The following is a 26,406-nucleotide window of genomic DNA, read 5'->3' on the forward strand; positions in this document are numbered from 1 at the left end:
CAGTCAGTCAGTCAGTCAGAGCTCTGAAGAAAGTCCTGAAAAATGCAAACGGATGTGAGCGGCCGTCACTTCTCCCGGCGCATGCGCACTTAGTCAACGGGAGACCCTGCAGTCTACGCGCATGCTCAGTGGCCCGCCGCGTTGGGCGATCAGCTGAGCTCGCCGGTCCCCTTGCGGAGGAGGCTCGCGCGGTCCCTTCGGTTTCCCGGTCCAGGTGAGGAGTGGGCGCCGGCGGAGAAGGGGAGTCAGGTCGCCCCGTTGTTGGGAGAGGGAAAAGGAAAGGTCGTCTCTGGGGTCTCCACGACCTTCGGTGGCTACGAAGAGCTTCCTCCGGCCTTGCCCCTCCTGCTTGCACTTTCCTATCTTGGGTTTGCAGGACCCGCTAAGGATTCACCTCCCACCCCGTTGGCGGCTGTAACTGAAGCCCACTAGCTGAAAAGCAGACACCCCTCCCTTAAAAAAACAAAAAGGTGCGATTACAGCGCTGGTGTCTGACGCAGCAGTCCACACGCCCCCCCCCCCTTTATTTTTATCTCTTTTCTTATAAGCAGCTCAGGGTGGCGTGTGTAGCTTCCTTATTCCCTCCGCTGTTTTATACTCACGGTCCCCTTTGAGGTGGGCGAGGCTGAAAGTACCAGCTCAAGGTCATCTTGTGATTTTGTTTTGTTTTGTTTCTCAACCTGTGAGGGGGATTTGAACCTGGGTCTTGCTGATGGAGCTGAGTAGTCGCGTGTTTATCTTGACCTTTAGTCCTTTTTTTTGGCTTTGCAAGCATGTAGAATCATAGAGTCGGAGGGAACCTCCAGGGTCATCTAGTCCAACCCCCCCCCTGCACCATACAGGAAATAATGTGACCCAGGGAGCCTTCTCCTATAAAGCTCAAGGGGCTGAAAGAGAAAATGGCCACTGGCCTCTCAGGGGGCTTCAGGACTGATTGTGAATTTGAACCCATGTCTTCCTGATCCTCCTTCTGCAGACTAATCCCTGCACCATGTTCTGACTGTTACTCCCCACTCTCAAAATGACTCGTGTAAGGAAGTCAAACCAGGTGCTGCATAGCTAGATACGGAACAAGGGGACGGAGAAAAATCAGGCTGGCCTCTGAAAATCTTTGCCTTTGGTTCTTTCCTCGTCATATTTATTACTCTGTCATTAAGGGAAGTAGAGGATGGGGTTTTTTAAAAAAATTCTCTGCTGTTCTATAGACTCTTTCTCTGTTCCAAAGTGGAAAAGATGAATGTGGTTTAACTTGATCTGTACTGCTTTGATCATATACCATCCCTCTTGTCCCTGCTAAAAGTAAAAAGTGACCAGCAGTTTGGTGCAATCCTGTGCCGCCGCTAAAAAAAGAAAAGTCTGCAGGGCAAATTTGTCTTGGGATGTGTTGGTTTTACCCAACCCTTGGTAGAGACTCTGCTATGAAATAGTCAATTATAGTCTTCTTCTTGTAAAGAAGGGAATGGGGAAGGAAATGAGGAAGCCATGACAACTGCTTGCAGTTTGCTGTCTCGTGGAGAGATAGTGGGTAAACTTATGAAATTTTTAAAAGCCCTAGCCAGAGGCATTCTTCTTTCACTTCTCACTGGAAGCCCATCGTGGTCAGGAAGAACTGTTGTAAGAATCTGCGTAGAATCACTTCTCCAGGGATTGTTCTAGAATCCTGGAGGGTGGGGAGTTGTCTTCTAGAACTACAGGCTGGATATGCTGTCTAGGGGTGGCTACAGGGGTATTTTCATGGAAGGGACACTTGGTCCAAGGCTGTTGAGCAGTTTATGGCTAGCTGTGGCTAGTTCATAATCGCTTCCAAAGTCTGTGAAGGATATACAGAACCCTGACTCCAAAGTCCTGAAACTGGCTGCTGTAAAAGTCTGAGAGTCACGTGCTGTGGGTTGATGAGGAAATATTGGGTTTCCCGGGGCTAATCCAGGTAATGGATGTTTTTCAGAAGCATGTGCAGCCACATGATACAGGCAGTCTGCTGCATCAAGGGCAAGTGCAAACTGGACAGTTTTTAGGGGGGGGGATGAACAGAAGCAGGGAAGCACTGATAGAGCAGGCCCCATGAGGAAAAGCTGAGGGACTTGGGAATGTTCAGTCTGGATAAGGGGAGGTTGAGGGGGGACATGATTGCTCTCTTGAAGTATTTGAAGGGCTGTCACTTAGAGGAGGGCAGGGAGCTTTTTCTTGTTGGCAGCATAGGACAGGACTCGCAAGAATGGGTTTAAATTGAGGGCAAGAAGGTACCAGCTGGATATTAGGGAAAACCCTTTTACGGTAATGGTTGTGCGACACTGGAATCAGCTGCCTGGGGCGGTGGTGAGCTCCCCCTCCCTGGCAGTATTTAAGCAGCGGCCGGACAAATGCTTGTCAGGGATGCTCTAGGCCAGTGGTGGCAAACCTATGGCACGGGTGCCAGAGGTGGCACTCAGAGCCCTCTCTGTGGGCACGCGTGCCATCGCCCCAGCCAGGCCCAGACCATCATTAAAGTGTCGAATTCTCTGCCAAATAATTCTAAGTATTTGGGATTGCTTTCCTTACTTTGTCTGGATCATCTTAAGTTAATGTATGAGTTGTTTTTTTCTAAAGTACAACCTCAGTATTCAGGTTAAATTGCCGTGTTGGCACTTTGCGATAAATAAGTGGGTTTTGGGTCGCAGTTTGGGCACTCGGTCTCTAAAAGGTTCGCCATCACTGCTCTAGGCTGATCCTGCCTTGAGCAGGGGGTTGGACTAGATGGCCCCTGTGTGGCCCCTTCCAGCTCTGTGATTCTAGGATCCTAAGAGTGGCCCCGACTAGTCCATGCCTGTCCTTCAGAGGCTGATCCGAAGGAGAACACATGAATCTGCCCTGGACTGAATCAGACCCTTGGTCCACCATGGTCAGCATTGTCTACTCGGACTGTCAGATTTTTGCCTTTAAGAGGAGAAAGTTAAAAATGGACCGGACAGAGGCTGACCACTTACCCTCGTTGACGGAAGGCATCCATGGCTTTGCCAAGAACGAGTCACACCAACGACGAGAAACAGAACTTGGGTGAAGCACATTCTCAGAAGTTTGGCCTTTCCCACACTCAGGAAGCTTAAATTAAGCACTGTACAGGTGCCTATGAATCCTGGAAGGACAGAATTTCTAGTTACACACATACTGGACTCGGATGGCTAAGGGACTTGCACAGTGACTAGTCTGGAGCATTCAAAGAGTGCTTAAGAATAAATCGCCGGTTGTTCATTGTTTGGGGGTAGAGAGGATGAGAAGGCCCTGACTTGGATAGTCCAGGCTAGCCTGATCTGGTCAGATCTTGGAAGCTAAGCAGGGCCGGACTTAGCGAGTACTTGGATGGGAGACCACCAAGGAATGAACACCAGGCATTGCTGTGCAGAGGCAGACAATAGCAAACCGCCTCTGCACATCTCTTGCCTTGAAAACCCAACAGGGTAGCCATAAGTCAGCTGTGACTTGACGGCAAAATCACACATACAACAGGATGAGAAAAGAAGAAGAAGAAGAGATTGGATTTATACCCCGCCTAGGGTTGCCAGCCTCCAGGTGGGGCCTGGGGATTTCCCGCTTTTACAACTGATCTCCAGCTGACAGAGATCAGCTCCCCTGGAGAAAATGGCTGCTTTGAAGGGTGGACTCTGTGGCACTGTACCACGCTGAGGCCCCTGCCCTCCTCAAACCCTGCCCTCTCCTGGCTCCATCCCCAAAGTCTCCAGGTATTTTCTAACCCAGACCTGGCAACCCTGTCTCAGAGCGGCTTACAAACTCCTTTCCCTTCCCCTCCCCACAACAGACCCCCTGTGACGTGGGCGGGGCTGAGAGAGCTCTTGACAGAAACTGCTCTTTTTCAAGGACAGCTGTGCCAGAGCTTGTGACTGACCCAAGGTCACATCAGCAGGTGCAAGTGGAGGAGTGGGGAATCAAACCCGGTTCTCCCAGATTAGAGTCCGCGCACTACACCAAGCCACTACACCAAACTGACTCTCAAAGGGGAGAGCTGGGTGTTGCTGTCTATGTAACAGGCACTATGTGCCAAATATCTGTCTGGCTAAGCTCGGCCAGCTTTGGAGTCTCCCGGGCAGATTGTGGTTCCTGCATTTAAAATGTAAACCTCAGTCTTATCCAAAGAAGCACTTCTTGAAACGGCTTCGCTTGCCTTGAGCAGGTCTCTAGAGAGATGCCCATATACATTTTCTAAAAAATAATAATAGTTCTGAAGTTTTCTTTTTAAAACTGGCATTGACCTTGATTACTGATGGTCACAAAGGTATGTGTAGAAGCTGGGTGGATGTCCAAAATGAAGTTGTCAGTAATAGTCTGGTATTAAAAAAAATCCGGGCTACCAATTTTATGGCCAAACTGGCATGTAATTAAAAAAGAGAAACCTCTATTTAATAGATTTATTGGGTTCTGTTTAGATAGCAGTAGCATATGAGATTGTGTGATTCTGTCGAACCTTATGTGTTGTTTTCCTTGATATAATACGTTATGAAGAAGGGGGAAATAATCCCTGCTAAATCCCAGTTTTAGAGCACTGTAATCAGTAACAAAAATACAGGCTGCTTTATTTTTATTGGTACCATTTATTCTCTACATGGACCGGGAGAGGAGCGAAATCTTACTCATTGCTGATTACAACTATGAATACGAATCTCCAAAAGTGATGGTAATTTTAATTTTTACCATAATCCGGCAAAAAAAATCAGTTTGCTTGAATTCCACCTAAAATCCTAACCCAAACGGGTCTGTGTTTTTGTGATGGTACTCTCTGCTCCTGAGTCCTGGCACCTTTGGGGGGGGAGCTCTCCCAAGTCCTGAGGGAGGGGGGGGATTCATGGAAATCTGTGCAACCTTATCTATGAGTACTGGCACCTTTTCTTTTCTTTTTTACAAATAAAGAATTGAGCCCATGTGGTGAATTTTATTAATACGGGAAGCAGGTAGCTATTGATGGGCCAAACTGCAGACAATCTGGGAGCTCTCTGAATAAGATCTCCCACAGTTTTTAAAAGGCTAAGAGCATCCATGGGAAGTCGGAAGTCGGATTAAGAACATTTTTTAAAAATATATAAAATGAAATTCATTCAGTCAATGAGCGATTGGTTAAATAGAAATGAACCTGGAAGAGCACAAGAAGCGGTTGTGAATCAGAGTGCACAGGCAGCAGGTTTGGGTGTTAAACGTGCGGTCACTGCAACCATAGCTTAGTGTGATATCAGGAATGAATCTCTTACTCAGGAAATAGTCTCTTGTAAGTGTAGCCCACCAAACTTCTTTTTATATGGATGTTTCATAATTGCTTTCTAAAAGAACAGACAGTAATGTACAATATTATGATTAGTGTTTTTAAAGTGTTTCTGGTCCCACTGGTTATATTGAAATATCAGCCATGTATACAAATGGCTGCCCCCAACGTCTCCATATCTCCCTGCTTTCTGAATGCCTTTCTCCATGGAGCGGCTTGAGTCAAGGAACAGCCAAAATAGACATTTTCCTTGAACTCATGAGTTAAGTTTAATTTGGCTTGGAAAGATTGATTTTCTCTTTGAGGCAAAGGACAGCTCTTGCGGTATGGAAGAATGGAACGATCACATGCTACCTTGCACGCGTGATTCTCTACTGTGTTTCACCATTTATCATTCTAACCGGAACGTTTCCTTTTAGGTTGGGGGAGGAAGAATGAGTCAGGTTAGAAGGATTAGTTGCATTTTGGGATAATTGTTTTTCCCCCTAACGCTACGCTCCAGGAATCTTTTATGAGAGGGTTTGAAACATTTTGGTCTTGCTTCAGCGCACATGGTCAGGTCACTCAAGTAGTATGTGGTAGTGAGCATACAGATACTTTCACAGATGAGCTAGACTTGTTTTTTAGGCAAGAGACGTTTCAGAGGTGCTTTGCCGTTGCCTGCGCCTCCATCACGAGTCGACCCTGGTATTCCTTGGAGGTCACCCTTCCAAGTACTTGTCATGGTCGGCCCTGCTTAGCTTCCGAGATCTGACAAGATCGGGCTCTCCTGGGCTTTTCTTACTACAGCTGAAGGGCTATAGCAGAATTGTCTGGTACTGCTCTCCTTTAAAAAATTGTCCTTAATTTTGTTTTAAGTTCTGACTTTGCAAAAATGTTAGGTTTTCTAAGTGATGGAGAAAAAATTTATACACGGCTAATGCACCAGCTCTAAATGCATTCGATGAAAATAAGTTTTACTGATACCAGTGGAACTTGGTTCCATATAATAGGGATTTGGGGAGGCATCTGCTCTTAGGTTTTGGCCTGCTTTTGTGATGGGCAATAGCCCCAAAGTAGTTTATGGTCCGAAGAAGACTTAGTGTTAAATGCATGTGCCTGATCCACAGCTGGGACCCTCTTGTTACGGAACTCATCTCCTCTTGGTGCTTCAGTAAAAAGGCTTCTAGCAAACATGCCGTGGTAACGTTAGCAAACCTCTAAATCACCCTTAGACCCCATGAAATACACAGACACATGCCAAACAAATGCTGATCAGACCCTTGCAGGGTCCAGAGACCTGTTCTTCTCTCACCTGTCCCCTCCCTTCCCAGTGGATATGCAGGCACATGCCAGGGAATCAGCAGTCTGTGCGTGCTTTCTGTGCCTCCATTTAACCCCTTGTTCTATGCAGTTGAGGAATGTGGCTTCCACTGAGCTCCCATTCCCTGTAGCTATCTCCTGTAAACCCGATAGAATGCATGTTTTCTGAAGGCTTTCTCCAAGCTGTAAGTGAGTAATGAAATAGCTTCACATTTATTGCATTAATATATAAAGACAGATGGTTTCACATTCTAGCTCTATCTGAAGAAGTGAGCAGTGAAGAGATGTAAAATTTCCGGAAATTTTGAAGCTCGGAAAAAAACCCGTTTTTTCCCCGTTTTTTTTTCGGGGGGAAACGGAAATTTTTGGAAAAATTGAAAAAAATGCTACATTAGCATTTCTTTTGTCTTTTCTAGATTGAAAGTCATTCTGTTACTTTAGGAACATAAAATATGACTATGGACATTTTTACTTGGCATGAAATTATCACAACTAGCATATTAAAAATATAGTGTATCCAAACAATTATTACAAACAGAATACCCACCCACATGCAAAAACAAAACTGAAACTTTTTAATTTTCTTCTGACAATTGCACCTCCTAAAGGAAGAAATGCATCTTGTTCTTGCATTGGAGAGTTCAGTTTGTAACCTAGGACTTGCTTGTCCTCAGTGCACAGAAATTAGATCAATCTGATACCATATATATATATTTTAGAAATGATTTGGAAAATATTTGAACACCTTAAAATATTTTATTCATTATGTTAAAATAAAACGTTCCATAATCAAAAAAAATTCTTTTCTTTTCTTTTTTCAATTTTTCCAATTTTTCAGAAAAAAAACAAAAAAGGCTTCAGGGAAAAAACGAAAAGAAACCGTTTTCCCCCCGAATTTTTACGGTTTTTTTCCGGGCCTTCACATCTCTAGCAGTGACTCACAAAAGCTCATACCCTGCCACAAATTTTGTTAGTCTTGAAGATGCTACTGGATTCTTGCTCTTATCTAATATTCCAAATTCTTCTCTCAAAAACTGCATAGTTTTCAAGTGCTCCTCATAGCTTAAAGCCTGGGTGCGATTCATGGTGTAAATTCATTTTTATACTGCAGTTCTCATATTTTGTAGTCATCCTTGAAATAATTGTGTTTATTTCTGTTCTCGTGGTGTCGAAGTTGTCTGCTGTAAAGCAACTGCTCATTTCCATTCCTACGAATAGCACATTAGCATTGAAGTAGCAGTGATTTTCACTTTATTTTACATGTATGGAAGAAGGGATGCTTACAGAAGGTCCATCTGTTTGAAAAAGTCCCCCTCCCCCAGTGACCTGGTTCCATAGTCTGTACTGTTTATGTCCATGAGTGTTGTCAAGCTATGGGAAGGACTGTGGCTCAGTGGAAGAGCCTCTGCTTTGCATGCTGAAGGTCCCAGGTTCAATCCCCGGCATCTCCAGTTTAAAAAAAGACCAGGTAGTAGGTGATGTGAAAGACCTCAGCCTGAGACTCTGCAGATGAACCAATATCGACCTTGCTGGAGCAGTGGTCTGATTCAGTATTGGGGGGGGCTTCATGCATGTTCACCTCTATTCCTTAGGAGCACTTGGCAAAATGAAAGTCACTGTGTGCTGCTCAGTTTATAATACACCCCAGAGGAGGTGCAAATTCCACTTTACCCAATAGTGCTCCTGCAGTCATGAGACAAAGGGATCTAGGGATGCCACCAGTTCCTGCCCTTAGGTTCGCACCTGATAATCAACAAAGGAAGAATAGAGTTTGAAACTTGCGGTAGATTGGAGCTGCCTACTTTTCTGGAGGTGGAAGAGATGATTGTGGTACACAGCGGAAGATTCTAGCCCTTCTCCTGTAGAGAAGTGAAACAGGAAGGGGTGGAAAACTAGGCCATGCTTGTGATTTGGCAACAATGCATTTTGTTTTTTTAACGGTGTTCCTCATTTAGGCCGGCTTTCAGGTTTTTGTCGGTACAGTCATGTTGGGAGCGGTGCTGGCGATTGTTTCTTTCGATGCACAGTGGCATGGCTCCAACAGAGCGTTTTGGGGGGCGGAGGGGGCAAAAGGATTTCTGACTGCAGGACGGGACTTTCTCGCCTCCGCATTCTCACAGCAGCCCAAAATGCCACTAGCCTGCTGCTCCTGGGATTGTCCTGTTTGGGGCTGTGGCAGGAGGCAGAAACAAGCACTGTGCCTCAGCGGCAGGAATTGATCGCCCCCATATTATCACTCTGCTGGATCCAAGCCAGTGGCGTTTTCCTTCCAGTGAGTAGTCAAGAAGAAGAGGAGATTGGAGCAGAGCAGCTTACAGTCTCCTTTCCCTTCCCCTCCCCACAACGGACACCCTGTGAGGGAGGTGAGGCCGAGAGAGCTCTTTCAAGGACTGCTCCTGAGAGAACTTGTGACTGACCCAAGGTCACCCAGCTGGCTGCACATGGAGGAGTGGGGAATCAAACCCAGTTCTCCCAGATTAGAGTCCGCGATCTTAACAACTACACCAAAGCCCCATGCAGCTCGGTATCATTGGCTTCATAGTTTTTCTTCTTTTCTCTAGTATTTTTGCATCTTTGTTTGTGTGCCCGTGCCTGGAAGTCATGGCGACCTCTGAGACCATGGAAAGCCAGTTCTGGTGGAAGCGGACAGTACCAGGCCTGATTTGGTTCAGGCAGGCTCGTGTGTCCGTGGGTGGAATATCTCCCAGCGTGAGAACCCTTTTCCCTTATGACGGAAACTGTGGCCTGGCATCTCATGACTCGGCTAGGAATCAGGTCTGGGGCTCCTGTTGGCTAGCCCAGAACTGTATCATGCTGGCTTATCGTGGTAACTGCTGCCATTGTTCGAAGTCCCCAACGGCTTCGGTTAAAGCCAGCCTCTCTGGGTGCAAGGATTTCTTCCCGTGGACGTTATCCTGCCTCTCCCGTCCTGCAGTAGCTCAAAATGCCCCCTGAAATCCTGTTCCTGGAGGCTCTCAGTCCCCTCCCCCCCGAAACAAGATTCGTGGAGGTCATTTCAGGCCGCCACGGGCCGATAACGGTCAGAAATCCAACGCTGGTGGAAATCATTGCGGCCGTAGCAATGCTAGCCTGGCTCCAAGATGGTGTCCAGAACCAGGTGGGAGGGTTTCTGTTTGGATACCTCTGCCTTTGCGATCACTTGGAAAGGATGCAATCAAAGCAGATGCTTTTGGGGGCTTCGACGGAAGGGAACGAAGCAACGGACTGTTAATACCCGTGGCGTGAATCGAGATGCGCTGTTTTGATCTGCTTGTCAGTTCCTTTGCTCTGCGGGTGTTGTCTGTAGCGACTGACCGCTCCTTCCGAGGGAGGCCCTTCTTGCCATCCTGTGGGGTCATTCGGTTGGGCCTGGAGCGGCTGGTGTTCCTTTGCAGCAGTGCCGTTCGGGAGAGACTGATGAGTCATCAGATCAGGCGACTCTTGCTAGTCAGAGAGCAGAACTGAATTCTCTGCTCTCCGGCTGTCCAGAATTCCCTTCCTCTTCTGCACCGGAGTCTGTGTGTTTGCTGATTGATTCCCCGGGCCTCGGGTTTTTGCCAGTGCTTCGTATAGTGGTTGGATTTATTTATTTTTTGCTTTTGTTTCTACGCCTAACAAGGTAAGAATATTTCTGGCATTTCACCGGAAGGACTGCTTTGAGGATGGTTGTTTCTGAAAAGGCAGCTCGATGGAGAGGCGACTGAGCTTTTTATTTGGAAATCAGACCTTTTTCCACATTTTGAAACCACAGATGAAAGGCTGCTGGCCTTCCCGGCCTCCAGTCAGCAATGCAGGCAAAGTTTTTGCTTTCAGGCTGAGGAAAGGGAAAGGAAAATCCGACATTAAAAAGGACTTCCATTTGACGTGGTCCTGGTTAGGAGCTAGGGTTGCCAGATCCAGGGTGGGAAACTCCTGGAGATTTGGGGATGGAGCCTGGGGAGGACAGGGACCCCATTGGGCTACAATGCCATAAAGTCCACCCTCCAAAGCACGTATTTTCTCCTGGGAAACGTGTCTCTGCAGTCTGGAGATGAGCTCTAATTCCGGGGTTCCCCAGGTCCCACCTGGAGGCTGGCATCCCTATTAGGCACCGACCTCTAAAATGGATATTTAAGATGCCTGATACTTAACTGAGGCAACAGACACAGCTGTGGTAGGGTTAAAAATCATATTTACACAATAGCATGTGTGTCGAGAGCAGAAGTCAGTATTCCTGTTTTCGCATCTTCCTGTGCTTGGGCGAGAAACATCTGCAGATGGATGGTGCATCATTTCTGTAAGCACATTTCACTTCCATTATTGCAGGCTGTTTAAGTAGCTTATTGTGGCAAGGAATAACACAAGCTGGAACGGTCAGAAATTGAATCTGTTGCTTTGTATACATCTTCCCGTGTATCTATATGGTGCCTGTTCTCTGTCTTCTTCCCCTCGGGGGTTTTGCAGCCGACTCCTCAGTGGCATCTTTACATCTTTAACCAGAGTCTATGACTTCTAGTTCTGATTTTTTTAAATGTACATTCATAACAAAGTTGCTGCTTGTGCAGTGTTTAAAGTGGATCGCGTACATCCAGTTGGATCCTAGCTGCCTTCAGTGGAAAGAACACAGATCTTTGCCATGTTCTTTTTGTGCTCCTGTAGTCTCTCCTGACCCCCGCCCCCAGGAAGTAGATTGCCAGGGTCACATGGATGGGGAGACCACTGTGTGCAAGGCGGGGGGGGGGGAGGAGGTGAAATTTCACCTTTCTGCTTCTTCCATCATAAGACCTACGGTAGCCAAGAGTGCTTTCGCCCCCCCTTTCCCCTCTCCCCCCAACTCCTGTCGCTATTAATCCTACATCTCCAGGAAATTACTTTCTGGGTGTCGGAAGGGGAGGGAGAGAGTGCGATAAAGATCTTCACTTCCACGGGCAATAGCTAGGAACCAGTCCATGATATCAGTAACAACAAGGCAATGGCAAACCATCTTCCCTGAACTCCCTGTCGATGAGGTGGCCGCGAGTTGTGACTCGACAGCACATTCTTCTTATCCTGTAAAGGTAAAGGTTCCCTTGCTCGAAAGCCAGTCGAATCCGACTCTAGGGTTGCGGTGCTCATCTCCGTTTCCAAGCCGAAGATCCAGCGCTGTCCAAAGACGTTTCCGTGGTCATGTGGCCGGCATGACTAAACACCAAGGCGCACGGAACGCTGTTACCTTCCCACCGAAGTGGTACCTTGCAATTTCTTGCTTTCGAACTGCTAGGTTGGCAGGAGCTGAAACTAGAGACGGGAGCTCACTCCGTCATGCGGCACACCCGGGTCTCGAACTGCTGAACTACCGACCTTCCACAGGCTGCAGTTCAGCGTCTTAACCACTTGAGCCACCGCAGCTCCTTCTTATCCTGTAGGGTAGGTCAGTACTGTCCCTCTACTACAGATAGCTAAGGAGACTGAGACACAGTGACTTATCTAAGGCCCTCTAGGGAGTGAACTCTGGACCAGGGAATTCTCTCTCACACAGCTCAGACTGACAGTCTGAGCTGTGAGAGAGAGAATTCCCTGGTCCAGAGTTCACTCCATAGAGGACCTCAGATAAGTCACTGTATCTCTCGGTTACACCTAATCTCTAAGTCTCGAAACCTCCTGTCTGCAGGTTGTAGGAAAGTATATAGGGTTGGACGCAGGGAAGACGCTGCTGTAATGATCCAACCTTAATATTCTTTGGCGTTTACTGTTGAGAAGTTTTCGAGGGCCGTGTCAGGAACGCCCATTCTATTAACCTTTAATCACTTCGCTTTCGCATACATCTCCCGTCCACCGCCTTGGAAGAACCATTAAGCTGTTTAACATAGGACAAACGATTCAGTCTCCCACCTATCCATTGTGGGAGAATCCAGATTCCGGGATATCTCACTCCGTGAGCTGATCAGGCTGACTTGGTGGCTTCTCCTTGTTGTTGTGTACAAGTCACGTAACCTTCTAAGCACCAGTTCCCATTCCCATACTGAATGGCAGCTGAAGGTGAGAATCTGCGTCATTGTACAATTGTTTGAAAATTTATATTATTTATTCGATTATTTTTACCCCGCCCTCCCCACCAAAGCAGTCTTGGGGCAGCTTACATAAAAGGTTCAGAACAAATTAAAAAACACAGAACAGTTCTAAAACAATTGTAAAGTACAAATGATACATATATGATGGCGAAGTACAGTTTCGATATTTGCCATAGTGGGCATAGTTAAAGGCTTCCCTTGCTCGAAAGCCAGTCGAATCTGACTCTAGGGGGTGGTGCTCATCTCCGTTTTCAAGCTGAAGAGCCAGTGCTGTCTGAAGACTTTTCCGTGGTTGTGTGGCTAACATGACTAAATGCGGAGGTGCACCCACCCACCAAAGCGGGTATCTATTTATCTACTTGCAATTTCTTGCTTTCGAACTGCTAAGTTGGCAGGAGCTGGGGCCAGAGATGGGAGCTCACTCCGTCACGTGGCACTAGGGTCTCGAACTGCCGAGCTACCGATCTTCTGGTCCGCAACTCAGCGACTTAACCTCTGAGCCACCGCGGCCCCTCATAGTGGGCATAGTCAGCAGCAGTTATAGGGTTGTTGTCTTAATCGATTATAATGTATTTCCAGTTGGATCAGTACAGCACGGGCCCACCAGAGCATAGGTTCTCAGTCTTCGTTGAACTATTAGATGCGGCTCCTCAGTTGAATGCCTGGTGGGAGAGCTCCGTCCTGCAGGCCTTGCGGAATTGCAGTAAATCCCGTAGTAAAAATGTATTAATCGGTGGCTTCCTCTTTAAGTAAGTTATGTTCAATAAAAATGTATTAATCGATGGCTTCCTCTTTAAGTAAGTTATGTTCAAGAAGCTTAATTAGTGGGGTATCTGTTGGTTGTCTGAAGTAATGGCAGGTCAGGCGACCAGGGTTGGGTTCAGAACAAGCCCACGGCAGGCTGGATCTTTGCCCTTGGGCCAGTTAGATCTTCACATGCACCGGCGTTCAGCTGTTGATGCCTGGTGATAACCCGGACCAATAAGTAATACAGACTGTGGTGCCGGTGGGCTCTTAAGGAAGGGGCTGAGGACAGATGGTCACACATGCTGGATTTTTGCAAAAGGTTTCTGCCATGACCATTTCTTGCCCTTCCTAGCCACACCATGTGCATAGTGGGTTAACCGTACAAGCTTTCCAGTTTGCAAATCTGAGAACAAATAAGGCGGACATGGGGGAACAGATCATACGGCTACCCCTGGGACTGGTTTCTTCCATTCCCACTGAACTGACTCCTCCAGAAAGGACTTCTGTTGTCTCTTTTCACTGTCACCTACGTCCATACGCAAGCTCTTGTAGAAACCCAAAAGGGCTTGACCCACTCCCTTTCCCCCTCTTACCTTTCCAGTGGCTGGGGTGCTGACCAAGATTGGAAGGAGACAGCTAGTAGGCTTGCCAAGCTGGTGGGTCTCCTTGGGTGCAGGACCTGCTAACTCCCATCCAGCTGCTTTTCCATCAGCCTGTGATGGCCAGACATCCGTGGGACATGGGACTTCACCCCCCCCCCCAAAAAAAAACTATTAGGGTGAATCCAGCCATCCTCCAAGCAGCTGTCCCCCAACAGAAGAGCCATTTAGGTTTCGGGAAGTTTCCTTAGCTTGGGGGAAGGCTTCAAACTTTGGGGGGTAGGATCCAGCTCCCTTTCCACAGGTGGCCCGAGTTCCGAAATAGGGCATGACTGTGAGAAGTGCCTTCCTAGGCAATACCCATCTGCTTTTGCGGAGTTGCTGTGCTAATCTACAAGCCAAGATGAAGCAGTTCGAAAGCCACCTGTACATTTACACCTTGCAGTCATAAAATACAGGAAAAGGATCCAATCCTTTGGATCTAATTCCTTAAGTCATCAATCAGTGAATCTTCTATTGTCAAAAGATTCTATGCGCTCTGGTTTTCTCAACGCCATCTTTCAAAGATATACCGTTGCTGATGATCTCTTAGGGCCCTCAGGTGACAATTCTCAGCGTAGGGACTGGATTTACAATTCAGACGCATTGATAGATCGAGCAATCTTAAAATCTAAAGCAGCCCCTTGGTACAAATTAATTAAATCTGACCACTTTACATCTAATTATTTAGTTAATATTTCCAAACACAATCTTAGGTGTGTCTTTTACTGTTCCGCGTTTTCAAACCGTGCAATTCTGGCTGGTCGTTACTCCAACAGAACACTGCGTCTGCATTTCTGGATAACCCGCAGTTGAGAGAATTTCCCTCATTATATTTTATCTTGTCCGCTATACAGTGATATCAGAGATAAATTTTTGGCTGGAATTTTATCTGCCTTAAATGCATACTCTGAAAATGAGAAGATGTTGTTCCTGTTATCAGATAACGATTTTTATGTATCTTACGGAGTTTCCCTATTCGCCCTTGTACTGAAGATTAAAGCTAGGGCGGTACTGAATGGGGTTGCAGCATGAATTTCTGGCTGGATCAGACCATTCTGTTTTACTAATTAATTTAAATTTAACGACTGATCTTAAAATTTTACCTGTTAAATGTATTTTATGGTTTTGTACAATTTGTAATGACCAATGGCTAAATACAATAAATTCTACTACTACTACTGCTACTACACCTGTACATTCTTCCTCCTGACTTGGACTCAGAAAAGCTCTCAAAAGCTTACTCCACTTGCTCTGACCTGGATAGCCCAGGCAAGCACGATCTCGTCAGATCTTGGAAGCTAAGCAGGGTCAACTCTGGCAAATACTTGGATGGGAGACCTCCAAGGAACACCAGAGGCAGGGGCAGGCCTTATCCAGCCACCTCTCTGAATTTCCTCCAGGCCCCCAGTAGGGATCAGCCACCAGAGGTCATCATCACTTCCAAGTGTTTGTGTGTGCGCGCGCACACATATTTTAAAAAATATAAAAAATACACCCCCCCCAAAAAAAGAAGGAAAAAAGCTTACTCCACTTGTGACACTCGTGCTATTGAAGTAGAGTCTAAACTTCTGTCCCCCTCCACCTACATTCCAGATCCGCAGCGGTGATTAGGGAGATTGCAGGGCACACTACATCCTGTAAGATGCCAAAGACCTTAAGTGTGTAAGAGTCACCGCATAGCCAAGGCTAACAAAACGACAACTGCTTAGAGATTAGGTTACCGGACATGCCTTTTTATCCCAAATTCAAGGCTACAGAACAAAGGAAATGCGAGTTTTGCTAGCAAATTAGACGCAATCATTGTCCGTGCCTTGCTTGAAGTCCAAAGTCGTGGGCAAGCTAATAACGCAGAATGCAGTCTTTAACAAAAAAACCTCCCAAAAACCCTAATCTTTTCTTCCTCTTCTGCCCTCCCCTCACTTGAATAGGAGAACAGTTAAGATGGATTTCTCCAAGCTTCCAAAAATCCGTGATGAAGAACAAGAGAGCGCGTTCGGCTACGTCCATGGAGTCTCAGGACCTGGTGAGTGCCTCTTTGTTCAGCCTTTCTCCTACGGAGCTGACGTTGCACCTGCACAGTAGAAGCTGTCAAATGTGGCTCCTTGGGCAGACATCTTTTAACTGCGTCAAATCATGCAACGCCAGAATTTGGAGAAATATGTCACCTAACATTGTGCCTTCGTGCCATTTCAGAACTATGTGCACCTTGTCTGTCTCACTTCGTATAAGATTTCTGACTCTTCATTTGTTGTTGTTGTTCAGTTGCACAGTCGAGTCCGACTCTTCGCGACCCCATGGATCATCTCCCGCCAGGCCTTCCTGTCTTCCGCCGTCCTCTGAAGTTGGCTCAATTTCATGTCTGTTGCATCTATGACATTGTCTAACCATCTCATCCTTTGCCGTCCCCATCTTCTTTGACCTTCAATCTTTCCCAGCATCAGGGCCTTCTCCAGTGAGTGCTCCCTTCTCATTTGGTGGTGGCCAAAGTATTTGAGCTTCAGTTTCATTATCTGGCCTTCCAGGGAACAGTCAGGGCTGATTTCTTTTAGGATTGACTGATTTGATCTTCTTGCCAGTCTAAGGGACTCTCAAGAGTCTTCTCCAGCACCATAGTTCAAAAGAATCTATTCTTTGGCGCTCGGCCTTCCTTATAGTCCAACTCTCGCAGCCATACATGACTACTGGGAATACCATTGCTTTGACCATGCGGACTTTTGTTGGCAGGGTGATGTCTCTACTTTTTATCATGCTGTTTAGGTTCGCCATCACTTTCCTCCTAAGGAGCAGGCGTCTTTTAATTTCATGGCTGCTGTCACAGTCTGCAGTGATCTGGGATCCCAGGAACGTGAAGTCTGTCACTACTTCCACGACTTCCTCTTCTATTTGCCAAGGAGTGATGGGACCGGATGCCATGATCTTAGTTTTTTTGATGTTGAGCTTCAAGCCCACTTTTGCGCTCTCCTCTTTTACCCTGAGCAAGAGGCTCTTTAGGTCCTCTTCACTTTCTGCCATTAGAGTGGTATCGTCTGCATATCTGAGGTTGTTGATCTTTTCCCCAGCAATCTTAATTCCCGCTTGTGATTCATCCAGGCCAGCATTTCGCATGATGTACTCTGCATATATATTAAATAAGCAAGGTGACAATATACATCCTTGTCGTACTCCTTTTCCTATGCTGAACCAATCAGTTGTTCCATATCCGGTTCTAACTGTCGCTTCTTGGCCCTTATACAGGTTTCTCAAGAGACATGTGAGGTGGTCTGGTACTCCCATCTCTTTAAGGACCTGCTATCGTTTGTTGTGATCCACATAGTCAAAGGCTTTAGCATAGTCAATGAAGCAGAAGTAGATGTTTTTCTGGGACTCTCTTGCTTTCTCCATAATCCAGCGAATGTTGGCAATTTGATCTCTAGTTCCTCTACCTCTTCGAAACCCAGCTTGTACTTCTGGCAGTTCTCTATCCACGTACTGTTGAAGCCTAGCTTGTAGGATCTTGAGCATGACCTTGCTAGCATGTGATATCAGTGCAATTGTGCAATAGTTTGAACATTCCTTGGCATTGCCCTTCTTTGGGATTGGAATGTATACTGACCTTTTCCAATCCTGTGGCCACTGTTGCGTTTTCCAAATTTGCTGGCAAATTGAGTGCAGCACTTTAACAGCATCATCTTTTAAGACTTTGAATAGCTCAGCTGGAATACCATCACCTCCACTAGCTTTGTTGTTAGTAATGCTTTCTAAGGCCCATTTAACTTCACATTCCAGGATGTCTGGCTCGAGGTCAGTGATTATACCGTCGTGGTTGTCAAGGACATCGAGGTCTTTCTTGTATAGTTCTTCTGTGTATTCTTGCCATCTTTTCCTAATCTCTTCTGCTTCTGTTAGGTCCCTACCGTTTTTGTCCTTTATCATGGCCAGCTTTGCATGGAACGCTCCCTTGATTTCTCCAATTTTCTTGAAGAGATCTCTAGTCCTTCCCATTCTATTGTTTTCTTCTATTACTTTGCACTGTTCATTCAGGAAGGCCTCCTTATCTCTCCTTGCTGTTCTCTGGAAATCTGCGTTCAGTTGGGTAAATCTTTCCTTTTCGCCTTTGCCTTTCGCTTTCCTTCTTTCCTCTGCTATTTGTAAAGCCTCATCAGAAAGCCACTTTGCTTTCTTACATTTCTTTTTCTTTGGGATGGTGGTGATTGCTGCCTCCTGTACAATGTCACGAACCTCCGTCCATAGTTCTTCAGGCACTCTATCTATCAAATCTAGACCCTTGAATCTATTCTTCACCTCTACTGTATATTCATCAGGGATGCGATCTAGGTCAAACCTGAATGGCCTAGTGGTTTTCCCAATTTTCTTCAGTTTAAGTCTGAATTTTGCAATGAGTAGCTCATGATCTGAGCCACAGTCAGCTCCAGGTCTTGTTTTTACTGACTGGATAGAGCTTCTCCATCTTTGACTGCAAATTATATAGTCAATCGGATTTCGGTGTTGCCCATCTGGTGATGTCCATGTGTAGAGTCGCCTTTTAGGTTGTTGGGAAAGGGTGTTTGCTATGACCAGTGTGTTCTCTTCACAAAACTCAGTTAACCTTTGCCCTGCTTCATTTTGCTTTCCGAGGCCAAACTTGTCTGTTATTCCAGTTACCTTTTGACTTCCTACTTTAGCATTCCAGTCCCCTATGACTCTCCATAGCAAACATTAAAGACGAGATTTGCAGAAGCCATGAATGCAAAGCTTCCGAATTGTCACTTCCCACCCACAGGATGGGAAATGACAGCTGTCTCCGGTTTTTGTTCTCCCCAGTGGTCACTGCCTGCTACATGTCGGGTGCAGCGATGTACGAGCTGGTCCGAGTTGGCCACAGCGAACTGGTGGGAGAGATTATCCGGCTGGAGGGCGACATGGCGACTATTCAGGTGTACGAAGAAACCTGTATCCTTCCTTTTTGTGCAGTTTTCTGCTTCAGAGGGCGGGTTGAACATGGGACTCGCAAGGGGAGGAGGGGCGATTTGTGGGGAACAAACAAACTGAATGGGCTCTGAGCCATTCATTGCAGAAGACACTCTCTGTGGTACCATCATCGTCATTGATAACACAGCCATGTTTCTGGACAAGGAGGAATTTCTTTAGTCCTCAGTTTCTCCCTTGCAGTCTCACTGTGTTCCATCGTTAACAGGTGGTTGGATGGGCATTTTCAGTTCAATTAGGCTTCCTCTAAAGAAGGAACTCAGTGCCTCCAAACAGTGGGACCGGCTTTTATTATGAGGCGGAAACTACGTGAAGACTCTCGTATTCTTGGGGGAGGGGGATGTCGCCAGGGCAAAGTCTTGGGGATGCTTTGCCGTGGGAGAGTCTGTGAACATCGGCCACATTATTTCTGATTTGGATAAACACACGCTCTTGTATCTCAAAAGCCCTGGGAAAAATCCACACTGCAAAATGTCATTAAAGAAGAAGAAGAGACTGGATTTATACCCTGCCCTTCACTCGGAGTCTCAGAACGGCTTACAAACTCCTTTTCCCTTCCCCTCCCCACAACAGACACCCTATAAGGTAGGTGTGGCTGAGAGAGCTCTTTCAAGAATTGCCCTTTCAAGGACAGCTCTTGTCAGAACTATGGCTTGGCCAAGGTCACGCCAGCAGGTACAAGTGGAGGGGTGGGGAATCAAACCCAGTTCTCCCAGATCAGAGTCCACGCTTCTAACCACTACACCAAACTGGCTCTCTAAATTAAATGTCAAGGGGGTGCTGTTAACTTGTTTGTGGTGCAGTGGTTCCTAAATAAGTCAAGCAAATAAATTCAGCTTCAGGTTTTAGTAACAGAAGAAGGTTGCCGAGTAGCTGAATGCAGATCGTGTGTACGTATGGGGGAAAAGAGAATTTTTAAAGTCCATTTATTGTGCTTCTAAAACCCCCCACTATTTTAGCAGTATTTATGGGTAATAACTTTAATAACGGATTATAAAAATGAATAAAACAGTTAATTAACTATGAAAGAAGGACCAAGAATAACAATAAAAAAGCAGTGTTCCAAGATATGCATATTTGGATCTGTAAACATTTGTGTAATCACAACCTTTAGAATTTGGGTGGTGAGTGAGATGTTTAAAATATTCTAGATTTGACTACATTCTAGATTTTTTATACATTCTAGATTTGACTACATTCAAAGGCCTTTTGTGGATTTGCCGCTTAGATTTTCCAATTAATTCAAAAAAGGGTAGCCATGTATCTGAAATTAGTTGTGTAATAATAGATAATCAGTAATTCTGAGCAGGGTGGATATTGTTATAATATATGTATAAAGTGCTGTCAAGTTGCAGTTGGCTTATGGCAATCCCAGCAAGGGGCTTTCAAGGTGAGTGAGAAGGAGAGGGGGTTGGCCATCGCCTTCCTCTGCGGAGCCTTCCTTGGTGGTCTCCCTTCCAAGTGCCGACCCTGCTCAGCTTCCAAGATCTGATGAGATGGGGCTATACCATGCCATTCCACATTTTAGACTGTGTGTGTACAGTGCCCTCAAGTCACGGCTGATTTACTGTGACCCCAGCAAAGGGGCTTTCAAGACAAGTGAGAAGCAGAGGTGGTGGTTGGCCATTGCCTCCTTCTGCAGAGTCTTCCTTGGTGGTCTCCCTTCTAAGTACCGACCCTGCTTAGCTCCCAAGATCTGACGAGATGGGGCTATGCCATGCTGCCTCCCCTCCAATACTTATAATAGAGTGATCAAAACGTCTACCGGTTACCCCTGCCCCTTTTTGGTGTGTGTGGGGGATTTTATGCTTTTACCTTGTATGCCAGGTATACGTGGCTGTTTAATTACACAAATAGTATGTGTGTAGAAAGGAGCTGCGGTGGCTCAAGTGGTTAAGACACTGAACTGCAGGCTGTGGAAGGTCGGTAGTTCAGCAGTCCGAGACCCGAGTGTGCCGCATGATGGAGTGAGCTCCCATCTCTAGTTCCGGCTCCTGCCAACCTAGCAATTCGAAAGCAAGACATTGCAAGTAGATAAATAGGTACCACTTTGGTGGGAAGGTAACAGCGTTCCATGCGCCTTGGTGTTTAGTCATGCCGGCCACATGACCACGGAAACGTCTTCGGACAGCGCTGGCTCTTCAGCTTTGAAACGGAGATGAGCACCGCAACCCTAGAGTCAGACTCGACTGGCTTTCGAGCAAGGGAACCTTTACCTTTACTTTACTATATGTGTAGAACCAACAAGCTCTCCAAAATGAGACCCAGTTTTGAGTCACAATCACAAGGGAAGGGTTACCCCAACCCCGCCTTCTCCAAGTGCCCCCCCCCCCCCCGGGGCAAATTTATACCTATAAAACCTTTTAAATTAGGGTCCACCCTGACCTGGATAAGCCAGGCCATCCCGATCTCATCAGCTTGGCAGGGTCAGCCCTGTTTAGTGTTTGGATGGGGAGACCACCAAGGCAATCCAGGGTTGCTACGCAGAGTCGGGCAGTGGCCAACCCCCTCTGAACGCCTCTTGCCTCGAAAACCCCGCTAGGGGTCGCTATAAGTCAGCTGTAGACTTGATGGCAAAAAAGAAAAGAACTTTACATGCAGGCCAGGAAGTGGATGCGATAATAGCATTTGAGCCCAGCAGGAACTCATTAGCATAATAGGCCACACCCAGCAGCAAAACTCATTAGCATATTAGGCCACACCCAACAGCAAAACTCATTAGCATATTAGGCCACTGCTCATTAGCACATTAGGCCGCACCCCCATGTTACCAGAAGTGTGCTCATCCAGCCACACCCACCTTTCTCGTCTTATTCTGTTTACTTTGTTTGTTGTCAAAACCCAGGGCTTTTTTTGTAGCAGGAACTCCTTTGCATGTTAGGCCACACACCCCTAATGTAGCCAATCCTAATGAGTTCCTGCTGTTGGGTGTGGCCTATTATGCTAATGAGTTCCTGCTGGGCGTGGCCAACTCAGGAGCCAGCCGGAATTCCGTTCCTGTGCGTTCCTGCCCAAAAATAGCCCTGATGGTAGGTATTATTTCCACCCTGCATTGGGTGTAGCCGAATTACATTTGGGGGCATGAGAGTATTAGTGCCATTGGGGGTTACTAGCAAAGGCCGAGAGACTGAAAAATAAGGCAGTATCTTGGAACGGCTCACAGAGTCCCCGATGAAGCCCTCCATAAGATCGTGCAGTTAGCCTGGGGATCTGCATTGTTCACTTTACAAGGTAGTGAAGACTAATTGCGCTTCCGTGATCTTTGATTCAAGAGACCAGACTGGGTAACTGCGAGAGGCTACCTGAGGCTTCACAATCTAATAACATCTCTCACGGAGGCCATTTTTCTTAGCTCGTGTTTAGGCACAAGCAGCCTCCACCTTAATTTGGCAAGCCAAACCAGCTAATAAAACACCTTTGAGCTGGCTGATGATGTCTGGAGCTGAATCGGTCACTCTAGAGATGCTCTGCTGCACAGCAGAATCTTTCAGGGACTGACACATCAGTATTAGGAGACTGTATTATGTGCTCACAGAGAGCCAGTTTGGCGTAGTGGTTAAGAGCGCGGACTCTAATCTGGGAGAACCGGGTTTGATTCCCCACTCCTCCACGTGTAGCTGCTGGTGTGACCTGGGGTCAGTCACAGTTCTCTCAGAGCTGTTCTCTCAAGAGCAGTTCTCTCAGAGCTCTTGCAGCCCCACCCACCTCACAGGGTGTCTGTTGTGGGGAGGGGAAGGGAAAGGAGACTGTAAGCCGCTCTGAGACTCCATGTGAAGGGTGGGGTATAAATCCACTTTTATCGTCGTCTTCTTCCTCCTCTTCTTCTTTCTCTTCTCCCCCCTCCCCCCCACCAGCTTTTTAAATTTAAAATCAGTTGCTAGAATTCTTTGTGGTCAAGCATGACAGGTTTGCACGTTAGGGAACCAGGGGACCAGTGTTTTCTGGCTCATGGGACGTCACCTTCCCGGGTATGCTTTTCCTCAACCAACTCAGCTGGCGTTTCTGTAGGAGACCCCGTCCTGCGTACTGGCAAACCTCTGTCGGTGGAGCTGGGGCCCGGCATCATGGGAGCCATTTTTGATGGCATCCAGAGGCCCCTGTCGGACATCAGCGCTCTGACCCAAAGCATCTACATCCCCAGAGGAGTAAACGTGACGGCTCTCAGCAGAGACCTCAAATGGGATTTTGCGCCTCTCAAAAACCTGCGGGTAGGTTGTGAAGAAGCTATCCAAATAGTGCTGCAGGAGGTTTTTTTGGTACTGAATAAACTGCGCGCCATGGTTGAACTGTGACTTGCCTTTCTGAGGCCTTTGTTTTTGTTCAAACAAAGGCAGCAAGAGGGAGGCTGAAAATACAGAACGGGGGTCCCCAACCTTCCTGAGCCTGCAGGCGTCTTTGGACTTCTGACACCGGGTGGTGGGCACAGCCACAAAATGGCTGCCGCGGGAGGTAGATCCAGCAACAAAATGGCTGCCCCAGTTTCCAGTCAACGAGACAGTGAAGAGCCTTGTCCTGTGGTGGCAGCTGCTGCCAAAGTAACATTTTTTAAAAAATCTGCAAAGCCAATCGAATCACAGATAGCCAGCCAGAAGCCTTGCTGAGCAAAGGTTCTGCCTGGCCCCGTCCACTTTCTAAAAAACACTTGGCGGGCACCAGGAAAGGTGTTAGAAGATATCATTGAGTCCATGGGCACCACATTGGGGACCCCTGGTACAAAACGTGCCAGGGCTTGACAAATCCAAGTCACCAGGTCACCATGGCATCTAGAAATTTCATTGTGGTGCCCAGTTGTTGTTTTGTGCATGTGTGGTGCAATCATTAGAAAATGTCGTTGTACCTAACCCTGAAGGCCAAAATATGAGCCTGGCTCCTAAATTTTGGGGCTGGCTTCTAGATCCCGAGAAAATTTGCAAGTGGAATGTGGCATAAGGTTTTGTAAGGCTGGCTATGAAATGTCAAACAAGCCAGTATCTGCTATTTATTGTAGGCTCTTCTGCATTCTTTTTTATTTATTTATTTATTTGCATTTATATCCCACCCTCCCCGCACGCGGGCTCAGGGCGGCTTACAGGACATAGGTGTAAGACAACCCCACAATTACACCATTAGGGCACACGGTGCAATAAAATACGGTTAAAACAATTTAAAACAATTAATTACAGTGGGCAACTCCCAGGGATCTATCGTGACTCACATACTCGCTCCCTATTGTACATCACATTGAGTCAAAGAGGGGGATGCTATGGCACCGATGTTCAAATGGCCAGTCAGCCTAACCCAGCGGTATTGCTCATTTTCGAGGCTTGTATGTCCCTTTGGGGGGGGTTTCCTTTTCCACAAGTGTTTGGCTCCCTCCAGTGACTGATTTGATATTACATCGTTGTATGTCTGGCATAAAAACCTACAAGTTAAACCTGGAGGGAGGTATGCGGGACATACAGCCATGTAATATCGAATCAATCACAGGAGGGAGCAAAACACATGCAGAAAAGACCCCCCCCCAAAAAAAAAAAAACACACACAAAGCAATAGGGATGCACAAACCACAAAAATGAGAATGCGGCAGAGCCCTATGTTGTGGGTGGCACCATTGAAACAGTGGAACAGAGTGGTTTTCTAGTATAAGGCCCACAAAGTCCTTAGTGACTCTTGTGGGCCACATGTGAACTTACAAAGTAAGATGTGCATTGCATTAGAAGTCTTTTTTTCCCCAATTGCAGGTTGGCAGTCATATCACCGGTGGAGATATTTATGGCCTCGTAAATGAAAACTCTCTCATCAAACACAAGATCATGCTGCCTCCGCGGAACAGGGGCACAGTGACATACATTGCTCCGCCTGGGAACTACGATGCATCTGTAAGTGTCTCTCCAGATTAAGTTTGAACCTGTGTTGTCTGTTATCACTGGTGAAAGCAAATGGCTTCCATTTGCACTGCCTGAAAGATGTCCAAGCTCTTGATCCAGGGGCTGCAACTCAAAGACACTGCCCATATGATCCTGTAGGCTCTCTCTCGCTCCATAAAAGAGGGAGACCGAGAGAGACACTCCCCCAGTAGAGACCTCAGCCTTTCCCCAGTAATCGTGGCATGTTTGAGAGGAATGGATTGACAAGACAAGGGTGCTGCCTGGGGAGGGGTAGACTGGGCATGTGTGTCCAGGGATTTAACAGGCGATTTATACTTCAGTGATCTGTTCAGAGGCCAGAGTTGGTTGTGCTCTGTAGTCCTTTGGACAGAGAGTTCTGTCCCTATGTCACGACAGAGCCAGGGGGCCGGGCAGAGAGGGAGAGTTTACAGTTCAGTCCCTGAGTCAAAGCCAGAAAGACCAAAAACAAGCAGAGCCAGCGTCCCAGTACACAAAGCCAAGCTACCAAGGGTCAAAGTCCAGAGAAGCGAGTCTTGCATGTCAGGGTGCAGAGCCAAGGATGAAGAGCCAGAGAGTTGTCAAAACACGGACTGGATTCAGGAACCGGGAAGTCAGTATGGGATATCAGGCACAGGGTCAGAGGTGCAGAGCTTCTGGTCTGAAGGACTAGTTTGCCAGCACGATTTGTCAGCAGTCAGTGACTTGTTCAAATAGGTGCTGGGTCATTAACTCATTAGCACTGCCTTGCGAAGTCCTTGATTCTGCTAGAACTCCGGGCTCATTGTTCTCCGAGTGCCTCCTTGCATCTGGTTGCCAAGTCCGGCGTCTCTGATTCCTCAGCCGGTCAATCGACAGGTGGCGGAGAATCGGGTGGCGTACTGCTGGGGCCAGGCACTGCCTGATCGGCTTCGGGCGCAAGCTGTCCTGGAGTTTGGCAAGGACTCTCGTGCCTCTGATGATGTTAAAGGCACGGAGTCCTCCGTTTCAGAGCTCCCAGGGTGCCGGATCGGGGGCAGGCATGACACCCTAGGAAGCATCTGTGGTGTGCCTGACAGGCTGTTGGGGAACAGGCCGTTGCCCAAGTCAAGTTCCCTGAGTCCCGCTCCTCCTGGGAGAGGAAGGCAGGGGAAGCAGTTTCCACCAGCAGAAACGCGCTGCAATTGAGAAGCTCCTAGCTGAGTAGGGTTGTTGGGAAGGATGTGAGTTCCTTGCCTGGAGAGAGCTTTCAGAGGGGCCTACTTAGCCTGGGGAGATCCCATGTGAGAGATTCTGGAAGGTGTCTGCCCTGAGAGAGAAATGGCAGCTTTCCCTTCCTTCCTTCCTCCCTCCCTCCCTCCCTTCCTCTTCTGCCCTGCATCGTCGATCTATCAGAAATGACTGCAGGACCACCTACATGTCATGGGAGGTCTACCTCGACTCTGCAGAAGCCAGCAGCAGATTTCCAGTGGCTCGTTGCTAGCCGTTTCCAGCCATTTTACTCTTAGCGGGGGTTTTTTTCTGCCATAGGATGTCGTGCTGGAGCTAGAATTTGAGGGTGTGAAGGAGAAGTTCACGATGGTCCAGGTGTGGCCCGTACGGCAGGTGCGTCCCGTCACTGAGAAGCTACCTGC

At 47.2% G+C, this 26,406-nt stretch overlaps 1 protein-coding gene across 1 annotated transcript in view; it reads left to right on the forward strand.

The window, feature by feature from the left end:
- Positions 1-144: 144 nt before the first annotated feature.
- Positions 145-26,406, forward strand: part of ATP6V1A (ATPase, H+ transporting, lysosomal 70kDa, V1 subunit A) — a 36,157-nt gene continuing 9,895 nt past the window's right edge. Inside the window, exons 1-6 of the mRNA XM_015412899.1 lie at positions 145-214; positions 15,893-15,987; positions 18,765-18,893; positions 22,923-23,137; positions 24,650-24,787; positions 26,303-26,406. The exon at positions 26,303-26,406 is cut by the window's right edge and continues 2 nt beyond it. Coding sequence (XP_015268385.1) covers positions 15,906-15,987; positions 18,765-18,893; positions 22,923-23,137; positions 24,650-24,787; positions 26,303-26,406 — 668 coding nt within the window. The 5' untranslated portion in view covers positions 145-214; positions 15,893-15,905. The remainder of the gene's footprint in view (positions 215-15,892; positions 15,988-18,764; positions 18,894-22,922; positions 23,138-24,649; positions 24,788-26,302) is intronic.

The sequence above is a fragment of the Gekko japonicus genome, unplaced genomic scaffold (assembly GCF_001447785.1).
Source record: "Gekko japonicus isolate JY-2015 unplaced genomic scaffold, Gekko_japonicus_V1.1 scaffold1488, whole genome shotgun sequence".
NCBI lineage: Eukaryota > Metazoa > Chordata > Lepidosauria > Squamata > Gekkonidae > Gekko > Gekko japonicus.